At 43.4% G+C, this 17595-nt stretch overlaps 1 protein-coding gene across 2 annotated transcripts in view; it reads right to left on the reverse strand.

Annotated features, from left to right (window-relative positions):
* Nucleotides 1-17208, reverse strand: part of fmn2a (formin 2a) — a 33056-nt gene extending 15848 nt beyond the window's left edge. For both annotated transcript variants that reach the window (XM_084020639.1, XM_084020638.1), the window contains exons 1-6: nt 14990-17208; nt 12326-12489; nt 9326-9478; nt 7439-8256; nt 6763-6904; nt 3649-3736 (exon numbers count right to left, since the gene is read on the reverse strand). In XM_084020639.1, coding sequence (XP_083876765.1) covers nt 3649-3736; nt 6763-6904; nt 7439-8256; nt 9326-9478; nt 12326-12489; nt 14990-17168 — 3544 coding nt within the window. In that variant the 5' untranslated portion in view covers nt 17169-17208. The remainder of the gene's footprint in view (nt 1-3648; nt 3737-6762; nt 6905-7438; nt 8257-9325; nt 9479-12325; nt 12490-14989) is intronic.
* Nucleotides 17209-17595: the final 387 nt, after the last annotated feature.

Raw genomic sequence — 17595 nt, forward strand, 5'->3', positions numbered from 1 at the left:
GGTGTCGCCTTTTCCGTCTCGGCGCGAGGACCTGGCGCCCGTGAGCATTAATCCTTTGAAAGTAAATGTTTAAAGACAAACAGAGCCCGGGGGTCTGCGGTGTCGAGGCCGAGGTGTTGCTGTACGCACAATCACCCAGCAAGGCACTCGACACCTGTATTTCACTGTGCTGTGGGTGTCCAAATTACTCACATTGTTTTGATCTGCTGATTATTGAGGTACAGAGGGGGAAAGCTTGCGTCAGAAGGGATAAAAAGGAATCGACCCAATGCACAAGGTTCACTTTGGACACTGAATGTGGCTGGATTACTTATAAGCTTTTCACAAACATAAGAAAGAAGAATAAAGAAGATAATGAGGAAGTAAACATTATTAGAGGGGGTGACTGTTTTACTGATCCAGTCACTCCCATCTGGTCTTCTAAGCTTTGATATTGCTTTTTCTCTTAATGTAATCCTGCAGCCTTTTATAAATCTCTTCACTCTTGTGCCACAAAGATAAATACACTCCTTCTTTCCCCGCTTATTTGCCGTCACCCTCTAACCTCTTCACACTCTCTCCTCTTCCAAAGCCACCGCAGAAATAACTTCCTCCTCTCCGACTCTCCCCTTTTCTGTTTCCTCGCACTCTTCCCTTGTAACCATTTGGTTTTCATTACCATCTGGCCGAGTCTGGCTGGTTTGATTGGAGACGGCCCTTTTTTAAAAAAAAAAAAAAGACATGGGAGAAAGCCGTATCATCATTCTCACACAGGCCTCTCATGACCAAAAAGCCAGACCCATCTGCCTGGGTCTACCCCGACTACCACATTCAACCCCAGCGTGGCGCCGGCAACCACCGCCTAATACTGTGACTGGCACTCTAAAGCCTCGCAGGAAGCAGACGTCGCATAAAAGTGTCCCATGAAACGTGCAGAGTGTCGGCCAGGCCTGACACCAAACAACAACAGCTGTGAAGAGGGAAAAAAAAAACAACAAAAAAGACGTGTGGGCTCTAATCGGGTTGCAATACAACACCATTTAAATCAATGACTCAGAAGTTGTTTTTCTTCAAGTTGTGATGCCTTAACGCGTCACCGTCTTCATTGTGGAATAAAGAGGGAACAAAACGATGATTCACTACACAATTGTGAAGACGATTGTCGAATAAATCTCTCTTTGTAAACAAACTGTCCTTCGATTCTTTAATCATAAACCTCCAGTGACACAAGGGAACATGAGGTCATTTCAGTGAAGTGGATGAAGTGATCGCTAAGCCTTTTGATGAAATAATGAGTATTTTAAGGCGATAATTATTCACACCTAATAAGCACTCAATTAAAATGCACAAAATAAATTAAAAAAAACCTTTCTAGGGCGACTTTGTGGAAGGCAGAGATATTTTCACTCCGAGCTTAACTCTCCATGATATACTGACGTTTCCAATCAGCACTAATCATGCACTATAGCAGAAACTGTCCTAACATAGGAGATGAATGACGGTGCTGATGAGAGTGGCCCTCGCTTGCCCTCCCGCTCTGACCTGAGATGGATGCAGCAACGACTGACATCAAGGCCAGAAACACGTAGACGCTGAAACAGCCCCGCAGAGTTTACCGTTTATGGCTACAAATGTATAAAATGTACCAACCGCGGTTTGCGTGGCACACATTTATTTTCATGGCTTGCCATTGATGAGATAGAGAGTTGATAAAGGCCCTACTGCCGGAGGAGCGAAAAAGGACGGGGAGATGAAGAAGAAGAGTGTTTAGACACATGGATGAGCGAAGACGTGAGAGCAATCAGAGAGTAACTCAAACAGGAAAACAGTCCGTTCCCATCAACATCTCCTGAATGACTTCACTTCAACAAAAGCGGCGCAGACAAGATGGTGACAAGTCATCAGAGAAAGACAGAGCGCTGCAGAGAAACATGATGTGGATGTTAGATGAGATTATGCAAAACGAGAGCAAAGAAAAAATAGTGCGGGGAGAGAAACAAAGGGAAAGCATTTCAGATGCCCTGCGACATTAGGACTTGTGATGAAGTAAACAAGACGGGAGGCTTAAGCTTTGGCAGTGACTTTAGCCAATACTCAATCTTACTTTCTTCCCGGTAGAACACAATGCATTTAATGCTAAACTGGGAGAGCAGCAATCCAAAACAACAAATAAATCTCAGAACTGTGGCCAACATTTTAATTTTGTATACGGAAATTGTTCTAAAATATGTTTGTTTTAAGAGTGCGGTTAGATGTCATTGTTCAGTGTGCTTTGGTCTACTGTTTACTGCAAGTCAGTGCCTCCCCATACACACCTGGGAATAATAACCATAATATTCCTTTATTGTCCACAAATGTGGAAATTTGGTAGTAAAGACCTGACAATGTTCTTGGTTGACTGCGGCAGCTCTGTAGCTTTTTTCAAAAGGGCATCAGAAATAATTTGGATGGATGGATAGAGAGAGCAAAAAACAACAGGGATAAATAGTACATTCCAGTTGTTTTGGCTCTATCCCAATCATTTTAATGGCCAAATGTTTGTCTATTTTTATTCTCAGTATATCATGTGTACATATTAAAATGTTACAGTTAGTAAAAGTCTCTAAAAATGTTCTTAATTATACCATATGAATCCTATTTCCTTATTAGATACAAGATAATGTATTCCGTGTTGGCTGTAAAAGTTAAAGAGCAATCAAAAACACATTAATCAAGGTGGAAAATAATAACAGGTGTTGTGAAGAGTGAGTCACAAGAACCAATTCATTTATCTTGCATCTCTTTTGTTGTTGTTTGTTTTTGTTGCATTTGTAAAATGTATTTTGTCATCCACCAAAAATAAGACTCTACAGCCCGACTCTGAGGCTGTTGTTGAGCTTTAATCCAAGGTCATCATGCCATCATGCTGTGATGGTGTTAAACTACATTTACCACGTTCATCATCTTTGTTTTGCAGGTTAACGTTGGCGTATAAGCAGTGAGCCTGATGTATCTCTTCTGACTCCTTGCATGTTTTACACAGAGAAAACCAACTTGCCCTCCAATAGGCGATTTAGATTCCCTTTATTTAAACGCTTAACGCTGCTAAACCAAAATCAGAGGATATATTGTGAAACATTTGATTGGCATGGCTGTGTGTTGTATGTCAAAAGTGTCATAAGTATAATTATGTTTAACCGATATGTAAACTATTGAATGGACCTGCCTAAGGGTGAAAGTTCATAAAATGAAAATTCTAAATAAACTAAAGATAAAGTTGTATCATATGGTATGATGATGTCGTTTTGGGGAGAATTGGGTCATAAACCAGTCTTGGATCAATCTAAATGCTGACATGTGATGGCGCTATATTTAACGTGAAGGGATCGCTTCAGTTCCTACATTGATGAATGTCTTGAATTTAATATAAAACCCTTGAATAAGGCTGTGAAGTAGAAATACAATGAATACAATTAATGAATCACTGACAAATCCACCGTACTTCTATCTATTTTCCATTTTTCCATCATTAATCAGGAACGTGCTGCTTTCACTACCCCCTGCATCCTGCAGCGCCATGCAGGCCACAAACCTTTCCACAGTGTGCAGACACATCACGCCGTTATTCAACTGTAAACTGTGTTAAGAGTTACATACGTCAGATATATGACCTCATAATAACACGCATACCATTCTGGATGTCCTTCATGTCGAGATGAATGCTGGACATCAGAATACCCACAGCCTGGGAACGCTTGGTGTTCAGGAGCTTCACTACCTGGGAGTGGATGACACAAAGAGAACAGGTGATTAAACTCCATATGACACACACACACACACACACACACACACACACACACACACACACACACACACACACACACACACACACACACACACACACACACACACACACACACACACACACACACACACACACACACACCTGACAAACGTCACTCCCCTTTGTCCTTTTTACATTTTTATTTGACAGAATTTCACAATGTAGGGATAACCTCCACTGGTCACCCAGCCATTGTTGTTATTATGCATGAAAAGCTGCATCCAACCGGGTCATTGTGTACCACAGGCCGCCTGAGTAAGCAGAAGTGTGTGCCGGGTTACAAAGTGGTGAAGGGACAGGACAGGAAGCACGTCGCCTACTGTGATCCAGACAGATCGCTTCCATCGAGACCAGATCACACAAAACCACATCTCAAACACACAGGAAGTTATATCGCCAGTCCCCAAATATCTCCGTTGTCCCGCCTCGACCACAGCTTCGAGGGGACGGGCAGCTGGAAGATACCATGGCAGACTGCTTCCACGGGGAGAGTACGATAGCGAATGCAGGCTAGCTGTCATTAGTCATGTTTTATCAGCTGAACGGCCTCTTCTAAAATGTACAAACAGGTTTAAGTTACATAAAACAGAGGCCAGGGGTTTACTACCTAGCAGAGCTGCCTGATATGTAAGAGTATCACTTTACGCCTTCGAACATAAATCTAAAATGAAAATGCCCTCACAGTGTATCAGTAGTATTGTGTCATAATGAAACACAGCTGGATCCATGAAGCGCCACAGTTACAGAAATTATTTTTGTGACGAACATTTTCATCAAAAGCAATTTTTAACAAAAAAAACCCCTAAAAATGTCAGCTAATGCAACGCCGTTGAGCAGTCTTATGAGATCCATGTGTCTAGGTTTTTGGTTTAAAGAAATCCTTTAAGTCACATTAATTACACGTTGATCTTGTGATCCATTTATCATTCCGGGGTTGGCCAATATGAAGAAATCCCACACAGCTCTGAATCACACGTGATCAACAAATCACTGAGGATGTACAACGTGTCCTCTCAGAGCCGTAAGAGCCCGAAAGTTTCCAGTTATACACAAACTAATTATTACTTATGAATTATCTCATGCCCATTTACTTTGGGATCCAGCAGAGTTGAGCTAAAAATTATAAAAGAGCGTTTCTATGAAGCATAACAGCTCTAGATATATTTTGAATATATACTGAAGGCCTGTTTCATCACATGACTCTGGATTATTGACTGGCAAAATAATTCATCTGCAATAATCAATTCATTATTGAAGCAATTTGTCAAGCACAAATGCCAAACATCTGCAAGTCTTGCAGCCTTTTCTCTCGTTGGTGATTGCAATTTGAATATTTTTCGATTTTGAACTGTTTTTCCAGAGAATAAAAGGATGTTTGTCAGTTCATAAAGAAAACACATGTAAACGAGATTAATCAGCAATTCAAATACTGATTCATATTCGTATTCAGAAGGTCACACCAAGCAAAGTCTATTATAATAGAGAATGGGACACTCGTTCTGGTCATTCCCTGCCTCCCTGCCCTGTGTCATCTCCTACACAGACCTGCAGGTGTAATACTGCTCTGTACAGAAGTGTATTCCTCTTGCGGGTGTTTGAAGAAAGCACGTGAAAGCTCCTGGAGAGTCAACATGCTTGATGACGGCGATTTCTGAAGTGTGTGTGACAAGGAATCCCTGTATGAGTTGTAATTTTTCTTGTGAAGGGCAAACTCACTTATCTTATCTGCTGATTCCCATTACTGTTGACTTTTGTGCTTGATCTGATCAAAGCTGCAAGGTGAGTATTTTTCCTCTCCTTTACTATATATAGCTTTATATGGCTTTACCTTAGCTTCCAAAGTTAACAAGAAACTTTTTGGGATGTGCATATCCCTCATAAAAACACGCTGGTTGCTGCTGATTACTCTACAATTAAGTATTTGTACATGAGGATTTACATTTTTGTTTATTCTGGTACTGATTTTCTGGGGGAAGTATTGTGCCTTTTACTCAACTACATTTATTTAAGAACAAACATAATAAGCTTGTAAAATACAATAAAAAAGGTTCAGATATTATGAGATTAAACCATTGGATCTGTAGGAGCCCTCCAAAAATATATATATATTTTTATCATTAGTATACTTAAAAGAAGAAAGTTTAGAGAAAACTTTCACCCAGTTGGAACCTTTTTGTTTTGTATTGTGGTGTTGGGTTTCAATTCATCACTTCCCATAAACTAGGAAGATTTCCCACTATAACGTCCACGCCTGAGACCAATATTTCATCTCTGCAACGACCATGGGTTGATCCTGCTGGGTCTCAATTAGAGGGGCTGAAACATTCATCCCTGTTGCAACATTATTTGTGATCTGGACACATAATCCTGGCAAATAGTGCATTAACATAAAAACCTTGACTAGAGCAGCTTTAAAATCGGAGATCAAATGTTTGTCTTGCAGATTGGCCGAGTGGCATAAAGGGCATTGTGGAGGTAAACAGTCTAACTATTAAACTAAGTCATACAGAAAGCACAATGGGCAGAACCACATCATGAAATACAGCTCCCAGGCTTCTCCCTCCCTCCCTCCCTCCCTCCCTCCGTTTTTCCTTCTCTCCCCACCCTCTCTCTCTCAACAGTCCTCACCATCGTGAGGTTTCCTCACCGCACGCGAGACATTGGCACGGTGCCACCGGATGGTCACGGGGGAGTCGGGTGGGAGCCAGAGCTCACACCACATAATAACTGTCTGGCTGAAGCAGCTCTTCCTGTCAGTCAAAGCTGCTCAGAGAAATGGAAAGGAGCGAGCAGGGCGTCAGGAGGGAGAGTGAAGATGGGAAAAGCCCTGAGGAGAAACCATATTTGGTGACCCGGGGGGGGTGGGTACTCACACACACGCACACACACACACACAAGCAAACACACACACACACACACACACACACACACACACACACACACACACACACACACAGTACCTGCTTGGCCTTGGACTTGCTGATTGTATCTGAAATAGGCTTTTTCTTCTCCTTAACAGCACTTTTAGAGAATAGATCCACAAAATCTTTAAAGTCCACAGTGGGTTCATCGATCGTCTCCCACACCAGTGAGCCAATGGGCCTAAAGACAGGAGGAAATAGGAATTATTATAATAAGAATTAGTAGGAGAGGTTTAATCTGCCATGTATTGTTTGAAAAACAAAAACAAAAATCAATTTTTATAGTGTAATTCATGGTTATATTTCACCACAAAGGGCATTCTGACATTTTTAGACTGCCCTCTGCTGTTTTATGTTATACTCATTTGTCATCATCAATCCGTTGGAAAAAAAAGAAAAATAAATTATATTTGGAATTCGGCATCAAGTTTCTCACTTGAGTAAATCAACTAGTCTATTTCAAGACATTTACTCGGCTACAATTTTCCAAGCCTTTTTAAAGGCAAGAAAACCTGGTTCAAGTAAATTTACTGCTGACCACAATGCCTGGACTGCATCGCTTTCATTTTCCACAAGGTTAGCATCTCTATTGCTATCAGAGCACGTGGAGATCTCTATCTTAAGTGGACAAGCTTCCTCTCAATTCTCTACTGTTCAGAGAATACCTTTGTGCAAATGATCCATATCTATCTTCCCTTTATTCAGCATGTCTTACTTTTTAGCATTCAGCTGTATGCGTGTCCAGTAGAGTGGCTTCATTGGCTTCGGGGGCTCCATCACAGCCTTGGCAGGGGCAGCTTCCTGGACCATCATGGAGGGCATGGGGCCTGGTGGTGGTGGAGGCCCAAAGCCTGGGGGTGGGGGTGGAGGAGGGGGGCCCATTCCTGGCGGAGGGGGTGGCGGAGGAGGGCCCATCCCCGGTGGAGGAGGAGGAGGGGGTGGAGGTCCGAAGCCAGGTGGTGGGGGTGGTGGTGGTGGGGGTCCAAAACCTGGTGGTGGAGGAGGAGGAGGGGGAGGCGGTGGTGGACAAGGTCCGAGCCCCGGTAAGGGTGGGGGAGGAGGTGGAGGTGGAGGAGCGACACCCCCTGGTAAAGGCGGTGGAGGTGGGGGCATACCTGCAGAGATGGGAGGAGGGGGTGGGGGTGGGGGAGGGGGCGGAGGTGTCCTCTGCTGGCACGTGCAGACAAAGCTCTCTGTGGATTTGGGGACGGAGGATGAAACGGAAGACAACGCTCCGCCTGATCCTCCGTTGAAAGGCACGTCAAACTTAAACCCCTCCTCCACGGGCGAGGTCTGGACCGAAACCTCCTGGCTCATCTTTCCCAATCTTCCTCCTCTCATCTGAGAGGCCTTGTGGTGGGCACCGCCCAGAGCTCCCACATTATCCCCACTGCCCTTTGCCAAAAAGGCCTGCTGGCCCTGCAACACAGCAATCTTAATCCGCAGGTCATCGATGGTCCTCTCCAGCTGAGGGATGAGACAACTTTCATCCTCTGAAGATGACTGACCTGACTTCAACCTGCTGGATTCTGTCTGTCAGTGAATACAAAAAAAATATTTTTACAGTACAACTAAAGTAGGGTTCACAAATGGAAACTGAAAAATAAACAACAAATAAATCCTTCTTTAAAAGCAGGTAGTCAAGCCATTTTTGCACTCTAAAGGTTAAAAAGCAGACAAAAAATTGCTCTTAAATCTCAGACTCAAAATCATTCAATAAATTACACTAAATAAACACCCTGAACTGAGGGAGCTTAGTGACAGAGCTGTGAGCTAAGGAAGGGTCAAGAAAGTCCATTATGTCTAGACTCCATCAGACCTCTGGCTCCAGACTGGTTAGAGCAGGGATGAGGGGATACCGAGAGATTTGACCCCAGAGACAGTGAGTCTCGTCGGGCCTCACATGGGAAGGGCTTGTGTCTGCTAGTACACATTCCCGAGTTGTGGTCACAATGTTGAATCTGAAGGCGAATGTTTAGTCAGTATGGCTTTCCTAATTTATTATAACTCTTCTAGGAAACAGAGGAGGTTCACTGTAATAATCTAACTAGTCTTTCAAGACAAGCCTGACCTCTGGTGGACAAATAACGATTTACAGTTGAGGCATTGACTTGATGCAGTTTATCCAGAGTCATTTGAGATTGGGATTTTCTGTTTGTGACCACTTTTTTTTTTAGTCACTTTCACAATTTTTCATACTAACCTAAAGGAAAAGCATCTGCAAATCCATCTCAAGTCTCTTAAACTTACAACAAAATCACCCACTGGGTGTTCTGTACAGTAGGTGGCGCCCTTTACTGGACTGTGGCTTGGTGTTTTTGATTTATATTTGGGAATTTTATCAGAATGGTATGTTTTTAAAGACTAAATCAAGTACGGGGCAGCCTTTTTTAATAAAAAAACTAAACAAAACATTCCACTGCATGCAAGGAATAGGAGGGGCTTGCAGACAGATAATAATATAATATGATTTTGTAAAGATAACCGTTTTGGAAATTATGTTTGTAAAAAATCAAAATAGGAGGTACACAGAAACATTGAACCCCCGCCCCTGTATTACTGTATTTAAGTAGATAACAAGTAGACCGAGAAATCAACCAACCTGATAGTGTAGAGCTCCAGTTGTCTTGGCTGATGATTGATGCGCCGGTGATCTCAAGCTCTGTTCTCTCCCTGATGCTCGCTCCCCTGGGAGTTCCCACAGGTGAGAAGACACTGGCAAGCCTACAGATGCCCAGGTGTACAGCTGTTCCTCCTGCAGACAGTTTAGAAAACAAATGTAAATTAAAGATCCAAACTCAGATGTTTGTGCTAACTTGCTCCTGTTGACTCCCCACCGTATATAAGTCATAACACATCCAGTGTGATGAAAAGGTTAACAGCATCCACCGGGGAGTGAATGGAAGCTCTTTCAGCGCGATTCAAGTGTGGCAAGGATTATAAACAGCAGTAGTACCATAAAGCATTTTCCCTTTTCATTGCCAATGTAGCACACAAACCTCTACTTTGTTGTCGAGAAGCATCATGTCATTGATTCCAGTTGAATAGGTACAATAATCAATGGCGACTACTATGGGCAAATGTGGATTTCTACCTTTAGTTAACCGTTCTGCCTGTATTTTCCCCCCAACAACAATTCCCCTTTTGCATCCTGAAACATGGCATCTCCATTGGACGTTATTGAATGATTTGGGGCTACTGTCTGACCTCCTTTACTAAAGGGATGAGTGTCAATGGTTAGAGACAAAAACTGGTCCTAATTCCCCCTCCCTCTGTCCTCTACTGGTCCTCTTCATAACCACATGGACACTTCTGGATAAATAAGAATTGCTCATCATTGCTAGATTGTTAGTTGTTGCAATATTGTTCAGGTGAAAAGTGCTCAATGCTTTTAGTAAGCCACATTTCACAAATAGTAAGTTCTCAATCACCTCAAACAAGCAGCCACTGCAATTATAATCTAATTAGCCTATTATTTTGCAGCACTTATTTTTAAAAGACAAAACAAGACACAAAGGGTCACTCAGAGGAGAGGCATGCTCTGAACAGTGCTGAAGAATATTCTTCAAATCTAAACACTGTTTGCTTTAAACAAAAGTACGAGTTATTCCAACGTAAATTTAACACTTGTGTGATTTCCACCTTCCCAATGCAAACGCTCATTTCCCAGGAAATTGGCAGGAGCTTAATGGCATGCCGTGACAAACGACATGCTAATACAACACGAATAAATCACGTGTGAGCATAAATGTCTACTCCTTGAGACTGTTTTTTTCTCAGAACAAAACCCATTAGCTTGATTAAGGTAACCTGGCATACAGCCAGAAAACACAAACGCACACACAGTACAAAGCATGCTAGAATGATGTAAAACCACACCAGTCATTAGTATTTATCCACTCAGCAATTATTCACCACCGTGTAAAAGGGATGCCACTTGATTGCTCTTAGACACACATCCTTCCCAAACCCACGTTCTTGGACTGAATGATCCTGACGGAGTATTTCATTCCAAGGTGGGATGCAGAACAAGAAATGGACCGACCATACATTTGTTCAGTTCAGCGAAGCAATGAAATTGGATACAATACCATATTAAGGGAGCAACATGGAGGACAGACAGGAGGTGAGAGATGGTGGACATAAAAGCATAGGGAGATAGAGAGAGAGAAGAGGTGAGGAGGTGACTCAGGAAGTGATTCATTCCAAGATGGAATTTAACTGTAAAAGAAAAACAACTCAAAACGTCTGAGATATTAGAGGGGTTTAAGTGAAAAGGTTGCAGGGAAGCAAAGACAGACAAAGACAGACTGTCGTGATTTAAAAGGGAGATTAGCTGTAAGACAGAAAGCAATAACAATGAGAGCTGAACTCTGAATGGCAAAGGGCTATTTTTTGATCAAGCTGAATAATGGCGGACCCCAGGGCAGGCCCCGGACTGAGGCAGAGAGTAAAGAACAAGAGCAACAATGAAAAGGGGGGTGGGGGCCAGGAGTGCAATCCTGTCATGGAGAGCTTTTTGCTGGGGAAGAGCAGCCTGAGCCCAAGGCACGTGGAACTGTTACATAACATGGTCAGCAGATGGTCTACGCAAGAGCAGATATGTGTGTTTGTGTGACTGAGTGAGTGCAAGTGGGACTGCTATTAATCCAGCCATGCGAGGAAATGCCTGAACAAGTAAGGTTGTCTGGGACTGTCATTTTGTAGAACTATGAGTGCACAGGTTGCAGAGTTGTACATGTAAATAAAGTGCTCTGGAATTGCAGGCCTATTGTGACTGCCCAGTGAGCAGAATTATGTGACTGTGTGCATGTTTAGATATGCATACTGTACCTTTATGTACATGTGAGCATGTGCAATTATGCAGCAATACATAGGGGGGGGGCAAGAGTCTACAACCCAACATCTTGCGCTGGTGTTCGAGGACAAGTTAAGGGATCACTGTCAATAGAATAAATCATCTGAGGACCACGAATAGCTGTAAAAAAAAACTCTGGACACAATGAATGCTTGCAACAGGAAAAATGCTGGACTGACTGGTAACATGGGTAAAAAAACGTCAATAATGATAAAAAAAAAAAAGATAATTAAACTAATTCCATCGTTTTCACTTAAGAGACATAAAGACAAATAACAATCAGGCATCCACACATTAAAGCATACATGATATGTTAACCTAAACCTACACTATACCAACATGAAGTTCAGTGGGATGTATTACAGCTGCAGAGCTTGATGGAAATGGCTCCGACAGTCAAGTGTGCAGGAGGATGTGATGCACATGAGATTAGCTCTGAGCAAAGAATCACTGGAATGGAGAATTAAAGATTCATGAAATAACCTTTCATGTGGTCACCCCGTCTAAATGCACCACCACTCTTCAGATTATGAAACGTCTCTGGGATGAATCACAGCGATTTGATATGGAAATGCAGATTAGATCATTACTCTGTATACAGTACATGATGTTGGTGAATGAGAGCGTGACACTTTGATGTTTATATTTAACACTAAGATATATCTGCTCTAGTGGCTGATGCAAGGCAGCCCATGTAATCATTGTAAAACAAGTGATGGCAGGCAGTGAAAAGAGAGGTCTTACATTGAAGACTGCTGGGGCGGTGCTGTCACCACGGAGCTCTGCTTTGCCGTTGCTGAAGGGGTGCAGCAGACCCTGGGCCAATATTCGGTGACACAGTTCCTTCGCCTCCTCTTCTGCAGACCCATCTCCACGATGCATACACAGCCAGTCCAACAAAACACGGCCTGAGAACAGAAAAGCAATGAATCTGAATAAAAAATAAATGTATCCATATTATGGACTCTTATTTTTCATCATAACGAGGCAAATCTGACTAAAGAGTTGAAAAGGGATGTCTCAGTTTCAGACGTGATAATTAAACACCTACACTGCTCTATTCACACCATGTGGGTGACAGGAGAGACTGTGTGGTGCAAAGAATTAACACATGCGAAATGATATTCAAGATAGAAGTTTACAAGTTGTATAACTATAATTATAGTTTTGAAACATTCATGGATTAACTATATATATGACTAAAACGTGTGCTTTGGGTGGGAGAAAGAGAAAAAATAACACATGGTGCAGTCTTAGGGCAAATTCATTCTGGATATTAACATAATACATTGGAAAACCACCGTCTCTGACTTGATAATCAGGCAAAGAATAAAGACTGTTTTATTTGTCATGGAGCTGGAGTAAGAAAGAAATGAGTTTGAGCTGTGAGAAATTTGTCATAATCTCAAAATCCCTGAATCTGGAGCCCAGATTAAGAAGAATCCTGTTTCTTGATGATGGCAGGAGGAATCATTAGGGGTTGGAATTAATGTGGACTTTACGACATCAACAGAGAATGTGGAGCCGAGAGGAAAAACACAGCTCTACTGCTTCACGGACACACTGAGTGGTCAGTTTTAATGTTGTTAGACTGGCCTGCTATTTCTCAAACCATGTGATTCAGAGACATTAACAGAGTCCTATGACTCATGGTCCTGTGGACATCAATTCTGAGTACTTTGCAGTTGTTTTTACTAAGTATAACCCTTGATCCATATCCAGAATCAAATCAGTTCAGATTAAAGCATTTCCTACAGAATTTATTCTATTTTTATTCTATTATTTTTCCATTTGTTTGACAGTTAAATAAGCCTTTTTCCCCTCTTTGCTCTCTGTTTTTCCACTCCTTCCTAAGGGTCCAATGCAACTCGGAAAACCAGCTGAACTGATTGGTGTCACATGCAGTGCTGAATTAGAGAGTGACGGATCAGTGACGTAACCACTGTTTCAAAAACAGGACGGCGTGTCTTCTATTAGTTTTGAGATGCCGGATAGGCCTGATCATCAAGAGGCAATGGACCTCCATTTTTTGGCAACAATAAATTCACCAGACGCAATGAGAATGGACTTCATATCATGACTCATTTTTGTCATGCAGATACATGTCACTTGGGTTTAGCGTCCACATTCTGTGTGTGTGTGTGTGTGCATGCATGCATGTGTTTTTGTGTGTCTAAGCCAGTAGAATGAGAGGACGACATGGCCCGGGGTGGTGTCTTTCAGTCTGATTTATGAGCACAGGCTCAGACAGTGAAGAGCAGCTGAGCTCGTGAAGTGCACCACAACAGAAAGGAGGACAGAGTGGCATTGTGTTATTAGAAGGTGGTGTTTGTTCTCAAGACACTTGTCAATAAAGAATCCCCACTGTTTCATGAGCTATTGTCCCCTTAAATCAGAAATGTTTTATTCCCGCTGTGATCATTTGTATAATGAGATAATTCATACGCCACTAAATCACGAGGCAATTGCCTTAATCATTTCACAAAACCATTGCATAATGACCTAATCTCAAACATGGACAAGGAATGGAGCCAAACAAATAGCATTCACATCCAGCCCAGTGGAGATTCCCAGCAGCAACACATGAAGAACTAAGCATATTATTTTCATAGGAGGAATCTTTCTTCTCCCCTCATATATTGCTGGGTCAGGGAAAGGTTGCTGCTGTAAGAGAAAAAATTATTTTGAATGCCACAATACCATGTATTTATTAACTACAGCCTACTGTAGCTTATTCCTCTGTGCCATAGACCTCCTGTTTGAGTAACATTGACAATACTACTGTTTGATAAAACTACTTGAGTACATATTGCCTTTAAAAATAAGATTTACCTCTTCAGTTGAAGCAAAGTACCACAGAGAAGAAGTGGGAAATTATATCATAATGCTGTTTTTTGTTTTTCTAGGAATATTTTATAATATTGCCATCTAAATCCTTGCAAACACTTGAGTATAATATGGGTTTTGGCTTATGGTATGCAGATGCATATTTTGTCACATTAATCACACTTTCTGAGACAGACCACTCTTTCTATTGACGTCACTGTATCATCCAATTAGTTAAAAATGTAACACTTCTGGTTCACACACTTCTGGTCCTCTCTGGTTCTCACAATCCAAGCCAAAATACCTCTGCTTCCCTCTCTATCTCGTTAACAAGAAGATTAAATCACTGTGGTCATAATCAACCACATCGGCCACATAGTAGTTCATAGAGTTGATAGATCTCACCACTACTACGGGTGCATCCCAGTATCAGTAACTAATCTACTAATAGATTACTGGGTTATTTTCCATAATCAGGTGCTTATCAGAGAGGGAGGCTGCACGTAAATGTCTAATCTGTGTTTTATTAATATCACTTCATATCTGTCTGATTAAGCTTCGTGTGGGTTCAATGTGACTCACCAGAGAAGACATCCAGGTAGGGTACTGTGGTAGTGGAAGACTGCCGTCCATAATGTGCCCTCCTGGAGCCCAGTGTCCAGTACGTCCCGCCTGTGTTACTCCTCTCTGGTGTCTCCTGCTCTGGAAATGTGGATCCGCCATCCTGCCTCCGTCTTAGCTTATCTAGCTCCGTGAACCAGTCTGCGGACTCACCGAGGGGCCCGGCAATGGAGCACGACCTCTGCTTGTGCCTCCTTAATTCTGCCGAAGCAACGGTGGGGTCGGTTTTCCTGGGCACATTGGGGCTGGTGATGGGGGAGCCAATTGGAGAGGTGAGCTGCCGGGTGGTGGTCTTGACATAGGAGGGGTGGACTGGGGGGTAGAGTTTGACAGTTGACGGGGAGGTGGTGGAGGATGTACGCCTACTCTGAGAAACGGGGAGGTCTGTTGTCAGCTGACTAATAGACAAACTATTCTTCTTCCTCGTCAAGGACAGGAAGTCCTGTCTCCCAGTGCCCTCTCCCTCCTCCCTCTCCATAGACAGGTCCGTGCTGCTCACACTCTTGTGAGCCCCCATCGGCCCCGCCCCTGACACCACTGGATGCAAGCGGACGCTTGGCACGCATGCGTTCCTGCTTTGTGCTTCCTGATTACCTTGAGGCTGCTCTGGGTGCAGAACCGGGCTCTCCAGGTCATCCTGAGGTTCCTCGGCACTCTCATATGAGGTGCTGGTGGCTGTAGTGTCGGGGAAGCTGTATGTGCTGTTAGTATTTGGGAGGAGGCTGCCACTGCTGTCTTGGCCTGGCGACGTTGGACCACTTTCACTCAGGGACCCTGGACCAGAAGAATTTCTTGATATGGGTGTGACACAGCTATCCTTTCCTAAATTCTCATACCCTTCACTTACTTCTTGGGGTACACATTCACGCCCAGGGAGTGAGATATCCAGCTGGTGAGACGTTACCTTCTCAGGGACTTTGTTCCTCTCACATATTGACCCTTCAGATAAGTATCCTGTCACCATTTCCAGCCTGTCACTGGCCACGCATTGGTCTCTTATGGCCTGCTGGATGTCAGAAAGCAGGTCTTCATTTTCTGCTGCCGCCGAGTGAAAACTATAGAGGTCAGCGTCCGACCCCGAGCTTGCTTTTCTCTCATCCACCATAGACGGTTGGCTGTGTGCAGCCAAACGGCATAGGTCCCCATTGAAATCTGATAGCATGCCCATCTCATCGGCTGACAGGCTTGTCTCTGCACCGGGCTGGAGCTCTGCTTTGCCTGAGTGTGCCGACCTCCCATCTTCCAACATGTCATCCTTAAACATCCCTTTAGCCTTTGAACTCTTCCTGATCTTCATGCCGGAAAACATAGAACCCTTCGACTCTGACTTTGATTTCTTCTTACCGCCATGTTCTCCTCCCCCTCCTTTGCTTATCTTATTGTGGGACTTCTTGGATTTTTTGTCCACTTCCCTGTCATCGGCATCACCTTCACAGGAGACATCCCCTTCCGTTCCACCACTTCCTCCTCCCTTCTTCTGCTTTGTTTCCTGGTTCCCCATGTTCCTGAGCAGGCGAACACCCTTGGCTAACAGGCCATGCTGCTGGGGTCGAGGCTGGGCATGCCGGGCTTCCTCTTTGGCTGCTGATGCTGCTCCTGTGTTGGTGGGAGCCCTATCAGAGCGGCCTAATCCCTGCTGTCTGCCCACCACTGTTGAAGGCAGCTGCGAGTATGATGCTGCCTCTCCCAGCGCCGCTGATGCTGATGCTGAAAGGAGGAGGGGACTGGCACTGACAGCCGCGGGCTCACTACCACTCATCCCTCGCTCTACCCCCCTACCCTGCGCAGCTTCTCTCACTCTCTGATCCTTCCTCTCTTTTTGCCCCTCCCTTCTATCCCCATCTGCTCCTGCACGCTCAGCCGTCTTGCATAACGGGCTGCTGTTCGAGCGAGCAAGACGCTGATGCTCCGGAGTGCGCTGCCCTTGCTCATTCTCGAATGAAGGGGAAAGACATTGCTTCGGATGTTGCCTCTCATGTTCTAAAATGCACTGTTGTTGCTGTTGATTGAGGAGTGAGTGCTGTTGTTGTTTACGGAGGAGGTTGGTAACGCTGCTCTTCCTCCTGCCTTTGAAAGTGGTGGTGAAGAAGCTCTCTTTCAGGAAGGGCACCTGGGTCTCCACTGTCTTAATAGTGTGCATCCTGACACTGTTGCTTCCTCCAGTAGGGAGACGATCTCAGCAGGCTGGAGCAAAGGGAAGAGAACAAGCTTTAAATCACGTTGATTCATTTGAAATTCAAGCAAATCTCCATAATCCGTTCTCAGTGGAGTCATCAGGTAGAAGTTGAACACAAGTTCAAGCTGACTTATAAGAAGCCTTATGTCTCTTGGCGTATAGTGCACCATTGTCTCTTGATTTGATAGTTTCCTGAAATTCTTCCAATGTGTGTTTTTGCACTTTGTTAAAATTCACAGTTTGTTATTTTTAAGGCAAAAAGAAAAATGTTTCTAAATGTGTTTCTAAAACATTAATATTTGCTGATTTTCCTCATGTATAACAGTACACAGAATATATTTTAGTTTGGACAGCTGATGGGTCCTGGGAATTTGTGATGGACATTTTTCAC

The sequence above is a fragment of the Eutrigla gurnardus genome, assembly GCF_963514095.1.
Source record: "Eutrigla gurnardus genome assembly, chromosome: 11".
Classification (NCBI taxonomy): domain Eukaryota; kingdom Metazoa; phylum Chordata; class Actinopteri; order Perciformes; family Triglidae; genus Eutrigla; species Eutrigla gurnardus.